Below are 18,175 nucleotides of genomic sequence, written 5' to 3' on the forward strand. Positions count from 1 at the left end.
CCTTCAAGCCTCTATATCCAGCCTTGCCAACAAGTTTCCTTCAGGGCCCCTTAGCTTACTATTAATATTACCCAGACGCCGGGCGCGGTGGCTCAAGCCTGTGATCCCAGCACTTTGGGAGGCCGAGGCGGGTGGATCACGAGGTCAAGAGATTGAGACCATCCTGGTCAACATGGTGAAACCCCGTCTCTACTAAAAATACAAAAAATTAGCTGGGCATGGTGGCACGTGCCTGTAATCCCAGCTACTCAGGAGGCTGAGGCAGGAGAATCGCCTGAACCCAGGAGACGGAGGTTGCCGTGAGCTGAGATCGCGCCATTGCACTCCAGCCTGGGTAACAAGAGCGAGACTCCGTCTCAAAAAAAAAAAAAAAAAAAAATATTACCCAGACACATCCACTTCGCCATATAATCTCCTGTTGCTCTCTTCCTGTGGAACTTAACACTGTTTCCCTCTAGAGACACCTTAAGTGCCACCTTCTCTCCAAAACCTTTTCCTAAACTCCCCCAGTATTCTGGACCTCAGATGCAACATCCCTTACCCCCAGTTAATCTTATTTGTGCCCTATCTTCCCTATGAGCTGGGCTTATTCAGACTCACCGGTTTGCAACTGAACTTTCCAATTAAAAACAAGTGGCAAAGTAGCTGAATTAAATGAAAAGGATGCAGATATTTTTCTAAGCTAGCTATTTTCAAAATTTTTTTACTACCAGAATAAAATATAGTACTTAGGATATAGCAAAGCCTCACTGTTGGTTAAAGGGAAAAAAAAAAAAGTTGGTTCACTATAATTTGGGGGAATGCCAAGATGTTTCAGAATACATTCTATATAAACTAATAAAAGAGACAGATAGCATGATATCCTGTGGGGCCCAGGGTTGCCCAAGACGTATGGATATGGTTTCCTTGGTCCACACAGCATTTTCAAAAAACGTAAACTGAATGTCAACGTTCAAATTCCAAAAAAATTTTTACATAAATGTGGATTTCCAGATTATTTTTAAAAACTGGACATAATGGCACACTTAGACTATGTGCCTCTTAACTAAGACTAAACAGAAGCAAGCCTTTCCAGTCTGCCATGGCGCTACCACTCTGTTAAGCTACCTGACCCTCTTCAGCTACCTGCCTGACCTTCGAGTCATCTGAGTCTGTGATGCCTGGTATAGTGAGGAAAGGAAACAGAACTCAAGAGATTTAGGGGCCAGGTCCGGTGGCTCATGCCTGTAATACCAGCACTTTGGGAAGCTGAGGTCGGCAGATCACCTGAGGTCAGGAGTTTGAGACCAGCCTGGCCAACATGGTGAAACCGCATCTCTACTAAAAATACAAAAATTAACCAGGTGTGGTGGCACACGCCTGTAGTCCTAGCTACTCAGGAGGCTGAGGCAGAAGAATCACTTGAACCTGGGAGGTGGAGATGGCAGTGAGCTGAGATTGGGCCACCACACTCCAGCCTGGGCAACAGAGTGAGAGTCAGTCTCAAAACACCCCCCCCAACACACACACACCCCCACACACACCCACACCCAGATTTAGGTCTTAGGTCATAGTGGCCACAAGCTGGCAAAATAACCCTCATCAAGCTTTTAGGCCTCAGGTTTCCTATTCCTGATTAAAAGTCTGGTCCTGAGATTTTATGAGTTTACCTTTCTAGCAGCCACTGAAAAGCAATTGCTGAATCTTCCTTCCTAATTCACACTAGAAGCAGTGACATAACAATCCTCAATATGAAGTGTTCTCAAAGCACAGTGTAAGACAGCTAGCACCATGTTCCACTGTTCAAAGAAGTTACAAATGGTAAGCTGTTTTTATAAAACTTCTGGTGGACTTTAAAATATTTCTTTTCTTTTCTTTTTTTTTGAGACAGAGTCTCATTCTGTCCCCAGGCTGGAGTGAAGTGGCGAAATCTCAGCTCATGCAAACTCCACCTCCCAGGATCAAGCAATTCTGGTACCTCAGCTACCCGAGCAGCTGCGGTTACAGGTGTTCACCACCACACCCAGATTTTTGTAGTTTAATATTTTTATTTATATATTTAATATTTGTTCAATATTTTAATATTTTTAAATATTTATGTTTTTAGTGGAGACACGGTTTCACCATGTTGGCCAGGCTGCTCTCAAACTCCTGACCTCAAGTGATCTGCCCGCCTCAGCTTTCCAAAGTGTTGCGATTACAGGTGTGAGTCACTGTGCCCAGCAGACTTAAAATACTTCTAATAAAAAAGTTAAATCAACTTTCTTTATGGCTATAAACGTACCCATTGTCCACTAGATAACTTGGAAAACACGATCAGCATGTATGATTTAAGTAGGGTTTTCGTGTGTTTGTCTCACCAGCAGTTTACTACAATGCAGAACTCCTCTAAGGGCATTACTGAACTCTGTGAACTTTAATAATGATAGTAATAAAAGAGTATTTAATAGACATCTATTGAGAACTTATACTCCCTGTACTATAGGTAATGTGTTATATGCATTACATTTCCATTACTGAATCCTTACAACAACTCTATAAGGGCATAGGAAAATCATTATTTTTCTTTTTATTTTATGGAGATCGCACCTGAGGCTCAGAGGGTTAAGTAGCTTTTTCAAGGTCATACCGCCGTTATACGCCAAAGCTAGGGTTCACACGTAAGTCTGTCGGGCTATAACAGCCACTACAACGTATAAACTCTTAAAGCTATAGGAAAATAATGCCTGCTGTGGTAAAAATTTGAAAACGATGACTACAGAGAGAAAAGTTTTTAAAAACATTAAATAGAAACAAAAGCTAACATTTTGGCTTTCTTTTCTACTCTCTTTTTTGTCTTTAATAATTCCGATGATTCTAAATACATAATTTCACAGTCTTTTCACTTTTAAAATCAACATTTTCTCTTGTCATTAATGGACTTGCAGTTTGTAATTTAATAACTTCATTACATTAACATTAGGTTTTCAGTATCCCTTATTATAAATGATGCTCCAGAGAACATTTTTGAGGAAAAGTCTGCCTGCACTTTGAATTTTTCCAGATGATAAACTTCTGGAAAGAGATGTCATGAGTTGGGACAAAGGGCCAGAGAAGAAAAGTTTTCTAATAAGCGAGAGTTCCAGAGCCCAAACAGGGTAAGGAGAAAGACCACCTAAGGAAGGGGGAAACAGAAGACTGGTTACATATGGGGCATTGATGTAATATCTAAATACATTAAGAATGATGAGAACCAGGTTTCTCATTGCCCAAAAGGGAGATACAGATATGAGCAGAGACAAAACTGGAACGCATCCTGCGTTTGATTCGAAAGGCTGCACCTGTGTTAACTCATGAGTTTCCACATATACAGAAATATAGTTGTACACTTGTGTATACATATATACTGATTATATACACACACATGCTTGTATATACATACTTACATTCCTTGGCTCTAATGACTGAGCTTTGGAGCAGCAAATCCCTCGATGGCAAGGAGTAGTACATTTAGAGAATCTAGATCTTGATTTCTAAATATCACACTCCATCAAACGAAGCCAGGGTTTCATGGACAAATGGCCAATGCCAGGACCAGAGCAGGTAAAACCCAAGACAAGCTTAGAACACCTTGTGCCAGACAGCAAGTGGTCAAAGATAAAGGAGTCATCTCTAAAGACAATGAAGTCAGCCTGAAGGAGCTCCCCCTAGCCAAACTGGGTTGGGGGTCGAGGGTGAACTGAACACCGAAATAAATACTGACAAGTAACAGATTATATCCCACTGAAATAAGACTTGGAGAGTGTGTACAGACATAAATAAACGAATCGGAAACACGACATTTACATAGTTTCAAATTATCTCTTCAAAAAACACTTAATCATTACAGAAGTGATTTTAGTGAAGAGACACTTGGCCAGCACCACCTTAACTGAGTAATCAAAGGTAGTATCACCAACAACGAGACAAATGGAAATCACATGCCACCTAAAGGATGCCGTGAAAAGAGCACAGCATGACTTCTGTGATTATTTCCTGCCAAACCTAGTAAGAAACACGCCAACGTAGTAAGAAACCTCACACATGGCCAACTGATGGATGTCCTACAAAATAGCCTGTAATTTTCCTAAGTGTCAAGATTGGGAAAAATCAAGCAAAGCTTGGGAAACTGTTCCAGATCAAAGGAGATTAAAGAAACATGACTTATTTAGAGCAACTTGCAATTGGGAACAGACCTTTTTTGCCATGAAGAACCTTACTGAGACAACTGGCAAAACCTGAACCGAGTCTGAGGATAAAATAGTAGAAATCTATCAGTGCCAATTTCCTGATTATGACGGCTGCACCGTGGTTATGTCTGTAAGCCGTAGGGAAGTAAAAGGAATGACAGAGCATCAGGTTGGCACTTCATTGTCAAATGGCGCCCTCCCACTCCTCAGAGAGATGGTACACCCTGCAGCCCCTCTGACTCCACAGTCCGAGTCTTTATCTCTCCAGGTATTGGCTCCCCTTTTGAAGTTGGGGGCCAGGGAAGCAAAAGAGTACAGGATCGGGAGTTGAAATATTTGGCTTTAACTTTTGCTTCTTGGTTTTCTAGGTGTGTCACACTGAGGAAAGCACACCCAGTTGCCTTCCCAGTAAAACAGACACAACAGAAACTTGCTTCAAGGGAAGCAGGTGGAGAGAAGGTTCTGCACAGCGTTGTTGTTAATGGTGAAAATGTGGATACTTATAAGGCCCATGATTTGATGAACGGTCAAATAAATCATGACACATCCTTAAAGTGTAGTCACTAAAACTAATGTTTACAACATTTTTTTCACGGCACGAGAAGATACTCCTTGAATTAACAAAACTGGGATAAAAAAAAAAATAGTTCTCAAAGACTGAACCACCAACCTGCAATTGACTGCGCGTGACACCCCTTGCTACTTGCCTCAAGCTCCTCGGCTACCACGCGAACCAAGCAATGCCTCTCCAGGTGGCCGGCATCGGCCAGGCCTGCGGAGATCCAGGTCAAGCTCCGATGGGTCCGCAACACTCGGCGCACACACTCCCTCCATAAGCGGCACACGCTGGGGACGCAAACGCACAAAGGATTGCAAACGGACGTTCATTTTCGTCGCTCCCACAGCTCACAAACCCCCACCTGCTGGCGCAGCAGCAGGAGATCCCCGCGGGATCCCAAGCCCCCGGGGGAGGTAGGTGTCAGGGCGCTGGTTCAGAAGGAGAGCCAGTTGTGGAGAAAACCTTAAGGGGAACTTCGCTCCTCAGGGAAGTCCCGGGGGCACTACGGCTGGAAGACACCTCGCGGGTGGAGGTCACCTCAGGTAGGGCGAAGGAGCCGGGAGCGGTCCTGGGTCCCCAGGGTCTCTCCCTACCCCGCCAGCCTGGGACATGCCCACGGCGCGTCCCGAGGCAAGCTTCCCGCCTCCCCTCCTCACCAGGCCACCCGCAGCAATGCCTTGGCGGGCAAGAAGGTGAGCACACGCTCCACCACCTCCGCTAGGTTACTTAACACGAAGGTGCTCCGTGGGTCTACGGAGGAGGAGCCCCGGCGGTCGCCGCAGCCACCCACAGGCTCCATTCCTCACCAGCCCGCCGGAACCAGTCCTACGGCGGCTCGGAGGGACCCGGTTACGCCTGCACACGATTGCCCGGCCGGAGCGCACTGAGCAGGCGCCCGCACCACTTCCGCCTGACGGAGAAGGTGGGTGTGGCAACGCCGGTGCGACCCGTGGCCACCGGGTTTCCGGTGCAGGTCCTGGAGCCCGTGCTCCGAAGTTGAAGTCATCCGTTCCATAATACGCCCGAATTCTTTTTTTTCATTTTTGAGATTGGGTCTCGTGCTGTGGCAAGGCGAGTGTGGAGTGGCGCGGCCTCTGCTCACTGTAGCTTCTACCTCGCAGGCTCAAGCGAGCCTCCTGCCTCAGTCTCCCCCGTAGCTTGGACTACAGACTCCCGCCACCATCCCTAGCTAATTTTTGTATTTTTTGTAGAGGCGGGTTTCGCTGTGCTTACCAGGCTGGTCTCAAACTCCAGGGCTCAAGCGATCCTCCCTCCTGGGCCTCCCAAGATGGCAGCAGTTACAGGCATGAATGAGCCACCGGTGCTGGGCAACTTTCTAGGAGGCTTCCTGCAGTTAAGATAAATTCTTCTCACTGCCCAGGCACCGCCGTATTTCTGAGCCTATATCTTTCTCTAATTCACAGATTCCTTGCAGGGACCTGTTTAAATAGCATGAACTCAATTTTTGAACTGACAGTGTTTGCTTTTAAAAAATTGCCTTAGTGTGTGAAAATCACTGCCTTTATTCCTTGTAAACTTAGTTAACTCGTTGTCATCTTCAGGTTTAAAGTTTTGAATGAGTAAAATGGCATAAATAGCACCTGCCATTCTAAGGAAGTTGAGTAAGATAATTGCGGTGAACAAGCTGCGCACCAGTTTCCCGCCAGTAGCATCTGATTCACCTGGGAACTGTTAAGTTTTGGCACGTTCCCCGTCCTTATCCCAGACCTCCTGAATCAGACACTGGGGGTGAGGCCCAGCAATCTATGTTTTAACAAACTTTATAGCGATTCTAATGCATGCTCAAACTGAGAACCACAGAAGATATGGAAGCACAGCAGACACAGGTGCATCCCCACCGAACATCCATTTCTCCCTCCAGTTCCTTCCTAAGGGAGCCCTGATTTGATCGCTAGATCTTGAGTAGAAACTTGGTCTAAATTAGCGGTTCTCATTATGGCCTCAGGACCCTTTACGTCTAAAATATCCACACGAACAAATAGTTTGTATTATGATTATCACTATCATATTAAAAATTAAATCATCTTAATACTTTTAAAAAATGTTACACATTAACAAAATATTTTTGTGGAATTCAACTATTTCCCAAATCTTCATCCCCACCCCAACTGGTAAATAGTGTGACACTGTCACTGGTATAAGCCTCTTGAATAGCTGTGGCTTTTTTTCTGGTAGACACAGGGTCTCTCTTTTGCCCAGGCTGGTCTCAAACTACTGGCCTCAAAATACCCCTCTGCCTCCACCTCCCAAAGTGTTGGGATTCCAGGTATGAGCCACCAAGCCCAGCCAGTTTTTTTTAGTCTATAGGCACAGCTGCTTAAGGAAGCCAGATGGCCCAGTTATCACCAGAGCTTCCTGACCCCTTGCTGAATACCAGAGAAAGATAAACAGGTGACCTCCAGTTACCTTTGGATCATTAACATTATAATGCTAAAATCCTCTCCCCTGAAGGCAGATCACTGGCATCTTGTGTACATGGATATATGAAGTAGCATGTTCAGGGACTGGGCCTGCTTGTCTGGAACTCCAGCCTGTGCATGCCCTTCATACCTCCCCTGCCCCCTCAACTCTTTCAACTCCTCCGCCTCCCATCCTTCAGGAAAAAGGTGCCTTTAGAGGGTAAGCTCCCCTTCTCCATTCTCTGGCTACTGAATGAAACCCGATTGCCTTTCTGAGTAGACGTTCTTTCTTTGTGGCTGACATAAAGTAAGGAAAGAGGACAGTTTACCAGTGATGGAATCACTTTACATTTCGTAATTCCTTCTGTCTTAAGACAGGTAGATTCTTGTTTGCGTCTAAATTCAATCTGTTGCAAAATTACATCATGTAGCCTCTGGAAAACTCCATTGTACACTCATGAAGGAATGAGTGAAATGGCAAATGTTTTTAATATTATAAAAATAGTCCTTTAAAACTTCTTGAAATTGTCTCAGGGGTCTCCAGTGTTCCCCAAATCATGCTTTAAGAACCATTTGTGCAACTAATCATGATGGTTTCATTCTTTCACCAGCCATTGGTTTGGGGGTAGGCACAGGCCCCTGATCTGACCAAGGAAAAGTGAGAGGCAGTGTGCTTGATGGGATGGTGCTTTGAGATTTCCTCACCTCCTAAGAAGACACTAGAAGACAGGCATTATCTGTCTCTGGATCAAGTAAGGTGGCTGCACATACGCCATCAAAAGATGAAACCAACATAGAAAAAAATCTCAAGGAAGCAGAGCAAAGCCCGTATGTACAGTATCGGGAGTTGTCTTACCTCTGGACTTCCTGTATGTGAAATAACCTGTCAATTCTGTGCAAGGAGGCCATGGGTACACTAAAGGAGGAGCAGATTATTTTAACTGTGGGAACTAAGGATAGTCATAAGGAAAAAGTAGCACTTAAATGTGTAATGAGAATGGAAGAGAAAAAAAGGCTGAAGAAAAGGTGACTATACCAAGTGTGTACAGACCATTTCTAGGTTCTTTCACTTTCTCTTGTTAAATCTGCCTGTCTTCCAAGCCTCCTCTCACCCCTTCCCTCCTTAAATATCTTATTCCAGACACTCAAGAGAGCCTACAAACACATCAAGCAGAGTCTTCTTATGAGGGAAAAATGACAAAGTAATTTTTTGCTTGCCATGATCCGCATAAACAAAATTTTTAAATAGTTCTTTATTCATAAACTTGATGCAAGTTTACAAAATTTACTGTAGATTGCCAAATAAAATCTGCAATTAAAAATAAAATCCATAAAACAAAGCATGCCAAATGTGCAGCTATCAATCTGCTTGCCATGAAGATATTAAAGAATTCAATAATGTATTCAAGAGTTAGCCTTAGGTTTAAGGAACTTTAATGCTTTAAAGAATTCTGCCTTGTCACTTGTTATCTGAGCCACTGGCACTCAGAACTTCATACAAATGTAACCAAGTGAACAAGAACACCAGAAAATCTATTTATTGCCCTCTTAACCAAAATAGAATCAAAAGAAATTAAATACACACAATAATGTAGAAGTGCCAAGTCTCTTGGATGTGGTTTACAAAGTTAAAAACTGAATCTCAAAGCAAATGCATAAGAAAGCACTTTTGAACTTTGTAACTGGTTTGTGCAGAAAAATGTGCTTCTGGATTTCTTGTTAAAAGTGCTTAATAGCTAGAATTTACTTTTAAATCAAACTTGGGTGTATTAAAAAAACTATTACCAACCAAAAAAGGACTGATTCAGGTAAGGCAATAAAATGGAGAGTACCTTGATTTGAGTCAGGTTCTATAAAAAAAAATTAACATATGTAAAGTTTCTATTAATCTTTCAATGTAAAAGCCATTTTTATGACTATGGTGAAAATTATTCTAAAAGTCTCCAAATTATCTTTTTGTACTTAACTGTGCAGCTTTTGCTCAAGGAGTCTTTGTGCCAATCACTTTATAAGTTTTTTAATTTACAAATGATTGCAACATCCCGTTAATAAAATGGAAACATAAGATGACTTAGTATTTTAAATAACTTTCAGCTCTATCCTGTGGCTCTTCTTCATAAGAAACACTGAACCAACAAGCAGCAGATTCAGCCCAGCAAGACTCTGATGCCCCAGTGGAAACCACTACTCACAAGCCTTAATTAATATAGTTTTACACTGCTTTGCCTAAAAAATACAATACAACTCAATTAAGATTATATCTTCAGGGAACAATTCATATCTTCACATAGTCATTAAAAAGTTTAACAATTTAATGAGTAGGTTTCCTGGTTTTGGCAATATCATAAAATGGTTTTAAACATGAAAGAGCTACTATGATTTAGAAAGCCTTAAATTTTCAAAACCAATATTGAACATTGATTAAACTTGTACTGGCTCTAAATGGAACAATATATTGCAAATCCTTATAACCCATGGGCTTAATATAGAAAAGTAACCCTAAAGCCACGACTTCAGTAGCCTGATGCTGACTTGACTGCTTTAAAAAGTTCACTTTTCAAGAAAAAGAGATGATAAGGAGTGACCAGTATGTGTATTTATGAGGAAAAATACAGTAAAGTCCCCACTGCTCAGTCCAAGATATCTAAAATGAGCAAAATGCAAAGGCTATAACTTATACTGGATGTCAGTTGACATTATCCACTAAAATATCTATTAACTAACGTCTTCGGTACCACTGCAATAGGGGCACTCAAAGCTTGTGTCTGCATGTTGGAAAGATTTTCTTTAAAGCAACATTGGTCCAGACATGTAACCAGGCAACATATTTAGCCATCTTCCTTTGGAGGGGTGTACCAGCCTGAAATAGAATGAAAAAAAAAAAGTTAAAATATTTTAATTCTTAAACCAATCAGAAGAACTGGCATGTAATAAGGTTAGCTACAGTCTCTCTTCATAATTTTGATGTTTAAATATGCTGTAAAAAAAAATTTTTTTTGGTTTTGTTTTGTTTTGTTTTAAACAGCGTTCCACTCTGTTGCCTAGGCTAGAGTGCAACGGCTCAATCTTGGCTCACTGCAACCTCCGTGTCCCAGATCAAGCAATTCTCCTGCCTCAGCCGCCCAAGTAGCTGGGATTACAGGCACGTACCACCATGCCTGGCTAATTTTTTTTTTTTTTAGTAGAGACAGGGTTTCTCCTGTTGGTCAGTCTGGTCTCGAACTCCTGACCTCAAGGCAATCCACCTGCCTCTGCCTCCCAAAGTGCTGGAATTGCAAGTGTGAACAACCACACCTGACCTACTGTAAAAATTAAACTTACACTTGGATTGGTAACACTGCATTTTGCTATTTCACGACAGAAACTTATTTTCTATGAATAAATTATATTTGAATTTTCCACACAAGAGCTCTGTATTAATGGTATCTCTAACTAAAGATGACTGTGGAATATTAGACTAAAAGAATAAGTTTTATTCTACTTCAGTTCTATACTTGAAAGTAAACCTCATGAAAAGTACTTATTTCCCCACCCAAACAAAATCCTGGCAATTTAGGATATGAGGAACTTGGACTGTTATCAGAGCCATAATGTCATTTCACCAAGGACACAGAAGCCATCGCAGCAAGAGCAGTGATGCCTATCCCCAAAATCCGAGTTAGTAGCAGGCCCACCTAGAATCCATCTTGAGCTGTTGTACAACATGGTGACTATAACAATATACTGTATTCTTGAAAAATGCTGAGAGTGGATGCCAAGTATCTCACCACAAAAATGAAACTATGTAAGGTGATGCCTCAGTTAATTAGCTAGATTTAGTCATTCCACAATGTATGTATACTTCAAAACGTTGTACATGAAAAGCATGTCTGTCAATTTTTTACAAATAAGAAAAATTAAAAATTTTTAAAGATTAAAAAAAAAAAACCCTAGAAGCCATCTCTCCTGATTCTGAATCTATTACTCTTTCATCACAACTAAGCTTACACACACCCACACACTCTCAAATACAGCACTTTCTGTAAATATTTTCTGAATGCTGGTTGTAATGTTTGCTTTAAGAAATAAAAATAAACATAAATCTGTTTCCTGGGCTCCACAAAAACCTAAGCTCTCCATAAAAACGCAAATTAGACTAAGTACTGTTTAGTATGAAACTTTAGAATAGTATGAATATGCCAAGATCTATGAAGTATCCATAAAGTAGTATACACAAGTTTCTTTGGATCTACTAATTTTGTGCATTACAAATTGTCATTATGAAAACCTGGCCTTGTCCTCAAATTTTATCGTTTCTCTCTTCTGTTAGAAAATTTTGTTTTGAATACTATTTCCATAAGTAAGCAATCACTGAAAGAGTGGTAAGTTTCCTTTGTCATTAAAGTAACAGTGAACACAAAACACAACTCTAAGTCACAAACTGACACATTTCTAGCAAAGTCAAGAATACTTTATGGGCGTGGTGGCTTGCGCCTACAGTCTGAGCTACTGGGGAGACTGAGAGGGGATGGCATCAGCCCAGGAGCTCGAGGCTGCGGTGCACTATGATTACACCTGTAAATAGCCACTGCACTCTAGTTATAACGAGAATTCCATCAATAAAGAGTTGCCTTTAGCTCAATTCCTAACCTAAGACCATTGATTTCAAGTAAGTAAAGTGAGTCATTCATTAATCTACTTAAAAAATTCTTGAATCTGACTGAAATACCTAGGCTGAGCGTATAGGATACAAAAATTTTTAATGAAGCACAATGTTAGAGAGTCATTAAAAGATTCTGTATGCCGCATAAGTTTTTTTTTTTTTTTTTTTTTTACTATGGTAACAGTACTTTAAGAAACTAAAGCAAAAACAGAAAAATAAAACGGTAAATATTAATACATTGTCTAAAATGTCTTAAACAGCAATAAATACTTGAATTAAACATACCATTTTTCTCATGTATCTGTACAATGGAATTATAAGACTGTTGGGCTCTTGCTAGATTATACTGATTCTGAAAGAGAATTATACATTTCAAATCAAAAGTGTAATTAGGTAAAAATTATGATAATAAATTTATGAATGCATCACATTGTGCTTAAAAGAACATAGGAAACCATCTCCATTTCAAAAACAAATTTTAACTTAATAGGCTCATTTCTCAATTTCATTATTCTCTATAATTTTATAAGAATAAAACCAAAATTGTACCCCAATAAAAATCAATAAGCCTCACAGTTCATTTTATAAGTCTTCTTACCATTGCACAACTACAAGGCTTTCTGGTTCTAGAGTCAATCTCCATATGGCTGAATCAAGTTAAAGAATATCTGGATGTTAATAAAACTCAAACTCTCTTCACACAACTTCTATTAAAAAACCCTACAAAATATTACTTTCAGATAAGAAAGTATTAAGCTTCCACGACTACACAAATGAATGATATTTTAAGTTAGAAATCTAAAGAATACCTATAATTGGCACCAAGCTTACTAACGGAGCCCTCTTTTGGTAAAAATTTTAAGGAGCCAAATCTAGGATTAATTTTGTCACCGTAAGTACAACCAACCTATATCTTAACTTCCAACTAATAATCATGAGCATTCTCCATAGTGGCACCCATCTATCCACTATATTATGTCATAGAATTTTTTGCATAATAAATTCACACAGCACAAGACTCAAAAATGCCTACATCCTAAGTGAAAACTCTCCCTACTTGTCCCCTAAACACCCAGTTTCCTCCCTTCCTCTACACAAGTTAACCACTATTACTAATTTCTTGTATGTTCCTCTTTAAGATTATACAAGAATATTCATATACAGCCATTGTTATCAGCCATTGTCCCCAGCTTTCCTTCACTAACAGGTGCATGCTACAGACACTGGTCTGCCACTTTTCTCATCTAGCATATCTTGGAGAATGTCCCCTATCAGTATAGAACATAGGTTTTAAACACGGAAATATTTCTATTATATGGATATTCAAATATTTAATCAATCCCCTATTGGTAGACATCAGGTTGTGGTCAATATTTTGCTGTGAAAGTGTTGCCATGAGCAACCTTGTACATATATCTGCTGAGTACTGGTAAAAATGTCCTAGAGTAGCACTGCTGGGTCAAAAGATACATGCCTTAGTAATTCTGAGTATACACTGTCCTCTAAAGAACTGTATAAATGTGTCTGCCCACCAGCCATCTATGAGAGTGCCTCAGTGCAGCCTCACCAACACGGTACTTCAAATCTTTGTGATTTCTGACAATACGCTGAGAGATTCCAAGTATAGTTTTGATCTGTATTTCTATTATTGAGATTGAGCCTGTCTCCATTATGTTCATGAGCTATTTATTTCTATTTCTGTAAACAGACTTTTTATATCCTTCTCCCCATTTTTTTTAACACGATGTTAAATTTATGTATGCACTTTTCCCATTTTTCTACAGGGTAGTCTTTTTCAACATCTAAGAGCTCTTTAAAATAGTAAAACCCTGCCAGAATGCATCTAATAAATTAAACATAAAATGTATAGTAACATGTTAACATTAATGAAAAGTTTTTTTTGTTTTTTTTTTAGTATTTTCACGAAAAGGACAAAAGATTCACAAACTTTACATAAAAAGTACACATACCCTGAAACTCCCAAAAGACTGAAGCAGTCACCTCCCAACCCTACTGCCTACCACCCAAAATACAAGGAGAAAATAATGCTGGCCTTCCCCGTCTCAATTTTCAGTAGCAAGGTACTCAAACCCCAGTTAAAACGAATGTTTCTGCAGAGGCATTACTGTACTGGGGGTCGGTCTAGCCCTTCCTATTTCTCTAATGCACTGATTTCTGCTTGTACATCTTCAATAATTTCCCCATTCTGCTTTCCTTCAGATTTTTTTAGAGATGGAGTCTCACTCTGTCACTGCAGCAGCTTGATCTCAGCTGACTGCAACCTTCACCTCCTGGGTTCAAGCAATTCTCCTGCCTCAGCCTCCCGAGTAGCTGGGACAACAGGTGCCCACCACAATGCCTGGCTAATTTTCATTTTGTTTTTGTGGTTTTTTTAGTAGAGGTAGGTTTCACCATGTGGCCTAGGGTGGCCTCTCCTGAGTTTGGGCCATCCATCTGTCTCAGCCTCTCAAAGTGCTAGGATTATAGGCGTGAATCACCGTCCCTGGCCTCCTTCAAGCTTTTTTCTGCTGTCCTAACAGTGAGTTAGAGGCTTGATTAATTTTCATTCTTTTCTTAATGGCGTAAGGATTTGGCAATGAACATTCCTCTGAGCTCTTTTTTAGTCTTTGATAAGTAATAATTGCATTATTGCTATTCTCTAGATATTCTGTAGTTTTAATTTCAAATCCCTGTTTGACCTAAAGGCTGTTTATATGAGTTTTTTAATTCCACAAATAAATATTTGTTTTCTGGTTTTGTTACTAACTTATAGATTTAACTAAGATCAGAGAATGACATTTGTCCTTTTCTACTTTTCAGTATTTGAGGTGTTGTTCACTGAAAAGATCAGCTTCTTGAATGTTCCAGATAGTAACAGGGAAGGAGAGGAGGGGAGAGAGGAACAGACAGAATTTTAGTATTTTAATTATGGTTCAGAGAGCATTCTTAAATTTCATTTTACTTTTTAAAACCATGATTTACCAGGGTGTTTAATTTCCAAATTTCTATAGATTTTTGTTAATTTCTTCATTACTGCCTTCTAACATTAACTGCTTCATATTTAAATTATAAATTATATGGTGTGGATGGTACCAATTGTTTTTAAATCTTCTGACTTGCCTTGTAGATTTATAATAAACTTTTCTTCCATAGTCCATACACACTTGAAAAGGATCTATATCTAATTATTTGGTACAGAGGTCTGTGTTTGTCCATGATACCATGCCTGTTCACTGGTTATTCAAATCTACATATGGGCATTCTGTTTATCTTACTAATAGTAAACAGGGTACACTGAAATCTCCAACTATGATGGTGGACTTGTCAACTTCTCCCTGTGGTTTTATCCATTTTTCCTCTGTATTTTGAGGCTACTTTGATACATAAAATATGAAAATTGTTACATCCGCTTAATTAACAGACTTTTATCCTCAAGTTACTAATGCTTTCTGTTCCAAAATCCTATTTCGTTTGATACTAAAACTCCATCACTTGTTTTTTGGCTAATGTATACTGGCATATCTTTATCATTCTCATTTATAAAAACTTTCTCTGGATTCTACAAAAGAACTGGCCTGCGGTCTTCAAAAAACGTTAAGGCCATGAGAAAAAAAAAGCCCTAGATTAAAGAACTACAGTGATGACAACTAAAAGCAACATGTAAATCTAGATTAAATACGTATTGGATGAGGCAAAAAATAAATAAACTTCCAATCTTCTTGTATCTTAATAAATATAATGATTAAAACAGCTGGATTTTCTTTTATTAATTCAACCTAACTGGTACCTTTAGTCCATTTACATTTGTTGTGACTGATTTATGCACACTTGCTTCTATCATCTTTAAAACGTCTATTTCTCTCACTTTCTGGTAGAATTCTAATATCTGCTCCTGGGATTCCCCTAAGACATATTTTGGACCTCATTCTGATCTCTCCCCAACCCACCTCAGCAATTTCTGCCCTATCATCTATTCTCATGTCTCTCTATGTAACATACTAACTTATTTTTTTGGAGATAATCATCTAATCAATTAATTCTCTTCTAGTGTCTAATCTACTGAGTTTCTTATTTCAGCAGTTACATTTTTTCTTTCTTTATTTTGAGACAGAGTCTCACTGTCACCCAGGCTGGAGTGCAATGGTATGAACATGCCTCAGTGCAGCCTTGACCTCCTGGGCTCAAGTGATCCTCCCAACCCAGCCTCGTGAGTAGCTGGAACTATAGGCATATACCCCATACCCAGCTAATTTTTTTGGTGGGGCGGTATTTTTTGTAGAGACAAGTTCTCATCATGTTGCACGGGCTGGTCTGGAACTCCTGAGCTCAAGCCATCCTCCTGCCTCGGCCTCCCAAAAGTGCTGGGATTACAGGCATGAGCCACCATACCCAGCTATAGTTTATTTCTGTAAGTTATATTTCATCCATTTTCTTTTCAGGTTTTCCTCATCACTTCTGATGGGCTTACTGCTTGCTCAATTTTATCACTCCATCTTTTTTTCTTTATATTAGACTTCACATGTAACTATTTTCTCACAATTCTAGTATCTGAAGTCTGTGTTCTGTAGCTGATAATTCTAAAACCTACAGTCTTTGGGGAAACATAACTATTATTTATTGTTTCTGACAATTCTCAAATATGCTGGGTTGACTACTTGAATGCTATGATTTGACTGAATTCATATTTGCCTGCTTTTAATCTCTGGGAATCCTACAGGCTTAAATTAGAGATCCTTTCCTACAAAAAGCATCTGTGTCTGCTTCTGATAACAGTTGTAGATACCACTAACATGAGACTACTTTACCATCTTGCATAATCCTGAGATTCTCCAAGAAATATGGCTCCCTAACCGTGCTCACTTACACAGAAGATTAGACTGCTTAGTATAGGTGGTGACTCACTTCCTCCTACCCCGGAAAAAAACAAAACAATCTCTCATCTGAATATGATCACAGTCTAGGGGATTCTGTAAAACATGACTGGAGGTTATGGGCAGCAGGGAAAGATAAGCGCCTTTCCTGACAATAGAAAGAGGTCAGAAGCTGCCCTAAAGGCTGTGTGCTCCGGCATTTCACTATTCAACTCAACTACCATTCCCTCCATAGTGAATGGAAGCTTCTCAGAGCACCATCTTGCCTTTAAAAACCACAAATTCTTGCTAAAAGTCATGGTAAGAAACATCTGGCTTTGGAAGGCTTTCTTGTTAATGTTCTAAAATTAATGTTACAACCTATGTTTCACGTTAACTGAACAGAAAATCAGTCTGACCAACATTCTTATGCCCCATGGCTTGCTCTCAGCTCCTCTTGGTTGGGGCTAGGGCAGCCAGACTGCCTGGTTCCAATCCTTGCTCTGCCACTTGTGACCTTAGACAAGTTATCTAACATCTGTATGCTTCAGCTGCCTCATCTACAAAATGCATATAACAATAGTACCTACTTTTTAAGTTATTAAGAGGATTGAGAGTTAATAAAAAATAAAATATAAAAAAATCTTGGTAAGCATAGGCACAGAGGAAAAAAAAGTAGTAATAAACAAATAAATAAAAAGACTAGAGCCTAGCACATAAAAGCTTATCAGGAATTAGTTATTCTACAACATGAACTCAATTTTTTTAAACTCCAAAGTACATATAATTTTTAACATATTAGGGTATACATACCGGTAACAAATTTACAACTGTAGGCATGTTTATCTACAGCAAATATAACAAAGACTAAAAGAAGATACTAAATCATTCAGCAATTATCAGTACCTTTAATTTTCTTATACTTCTATATTTGCTATAGATCACATTTTGTAACAAGAAAACAAACCAAATGAAAATGAAACTATCTCATAAAAGAATTAAGACAGGTAGAAGCCTCATAAAGTAATATTAAATATATCTTATGGTTTATGTAAAATTCTTAATAAAAGTACCTTATTTGCTCCAAACTGCACTCTGGCTTTGCCTTTGACTAAGGTGGCATTTATTTGCATGATGACCGATTCTATCGAGTAGGCACTGCTCCAGCCCTACAGGAAGAACAAAACATCTCTAAAATATGGCAGCATTTCTGATTCCCACTTGAGAAAGCCTAACAAAACGGCATGTAACTCAACAGCAGCAAATCGGTGTTTAAAAGTCTATAGTCAAGGGGGAAAAGTAAAATTGGCCCATTTCCAGAATATCTCACACACACAACAACAAACCTAAGTTCCAAGTGCCCAACATGAGCAAATTAAAACCGTAAATAAAGGTCACTCTTAATTCCTATCCTAGCATAGATTCAGCACCAAGTACAATGTCATTTTACTGGTTTACCTTTTTCGTTCTTGAAAGTAGGAGCTATTTAAAAAATAAACTAAAATTTCTTTAAGAGT

At 39.5% G+C, this 18,175-nt stretch overlaps 2 protein-coding genes across 9 annotated transcripts in view; both read right to left on the reverse strand.

The window, feature by feature from the left end:
* FBXO22 (F-box protein 22) overlaps positions 1-5,649 on the reverse strand; it is a 29,413-nt gene extending 23,764 nt beyond the window's left edge. For both annotated transcript variants that reach the window (XM_032267319.1, XM_032267318.1), the window contains exons 1-2: positions 5,403-5,649; positions 4,895-5,033 (exon numbers count right to left, since the gene is read on the reverse strand). In XM_032267319.1, the coding sequence (XP_032123210.1) occupies positions 4,895-5,033; positions 5,403-5,545 (282 nt within the window). In that variant the 5' untranslated portion in view covers positions 5,546-5,649. The remainder of the gene's footprint in view (positions 1-4,894; positions 5,034-5,402) is intronic.
* Positions 5,650-8,401: 2,752 nt separating this feature from the next.
* UBE2Q2 (ubiquitin conjugating enzyme E2 Q2) overlaps positions 8,402-18,175 on the reverse strand; it is a 57,977-nt gene continuing 48,203 nt past the window's right edge. For 5 of the 7 annotated variants that reach the window (XM_032267322.1, XM_032267320.1, XM_032267327.1 and 2 more), the window contains 2 exons: positions 17,732-17,827; positions 8,402-10,026 (listed from right to left, as the gene is read on the reverse strand). In XM_032267322.1, coding sequence (XP_032123213.1) covers positions 9,919-10,026; positions 17,732-17,827 — 204 coding nt within the window. In that variant the 3' untranslated portion in view covers positions 8,402-9,918. Of the gene's footprint in view, positions 10,027-12,093; positions 12,161-17,731; positions 17,828-18,175 lie in introns of all 7 variants that reach the window. The other 2 variants (XM_032267321.1, XM_032267325.1) reach the window with 1 other exon arrangement.

Source organism: Sapajus apella, unplaced genomic scaffold (assembly GCF_009761245.1).
Source record: "Sapajus apella isolate SASKATOON/1434 unplaced genomic scaffold, GSC_monkey_1.0 scaffold168, whole genome shotgun sequence".
NCBI lineage: Eukaryota > Metazoa > Chordata > Mammalia > Primates > Cebidae > Sapajus > Sapajus apella.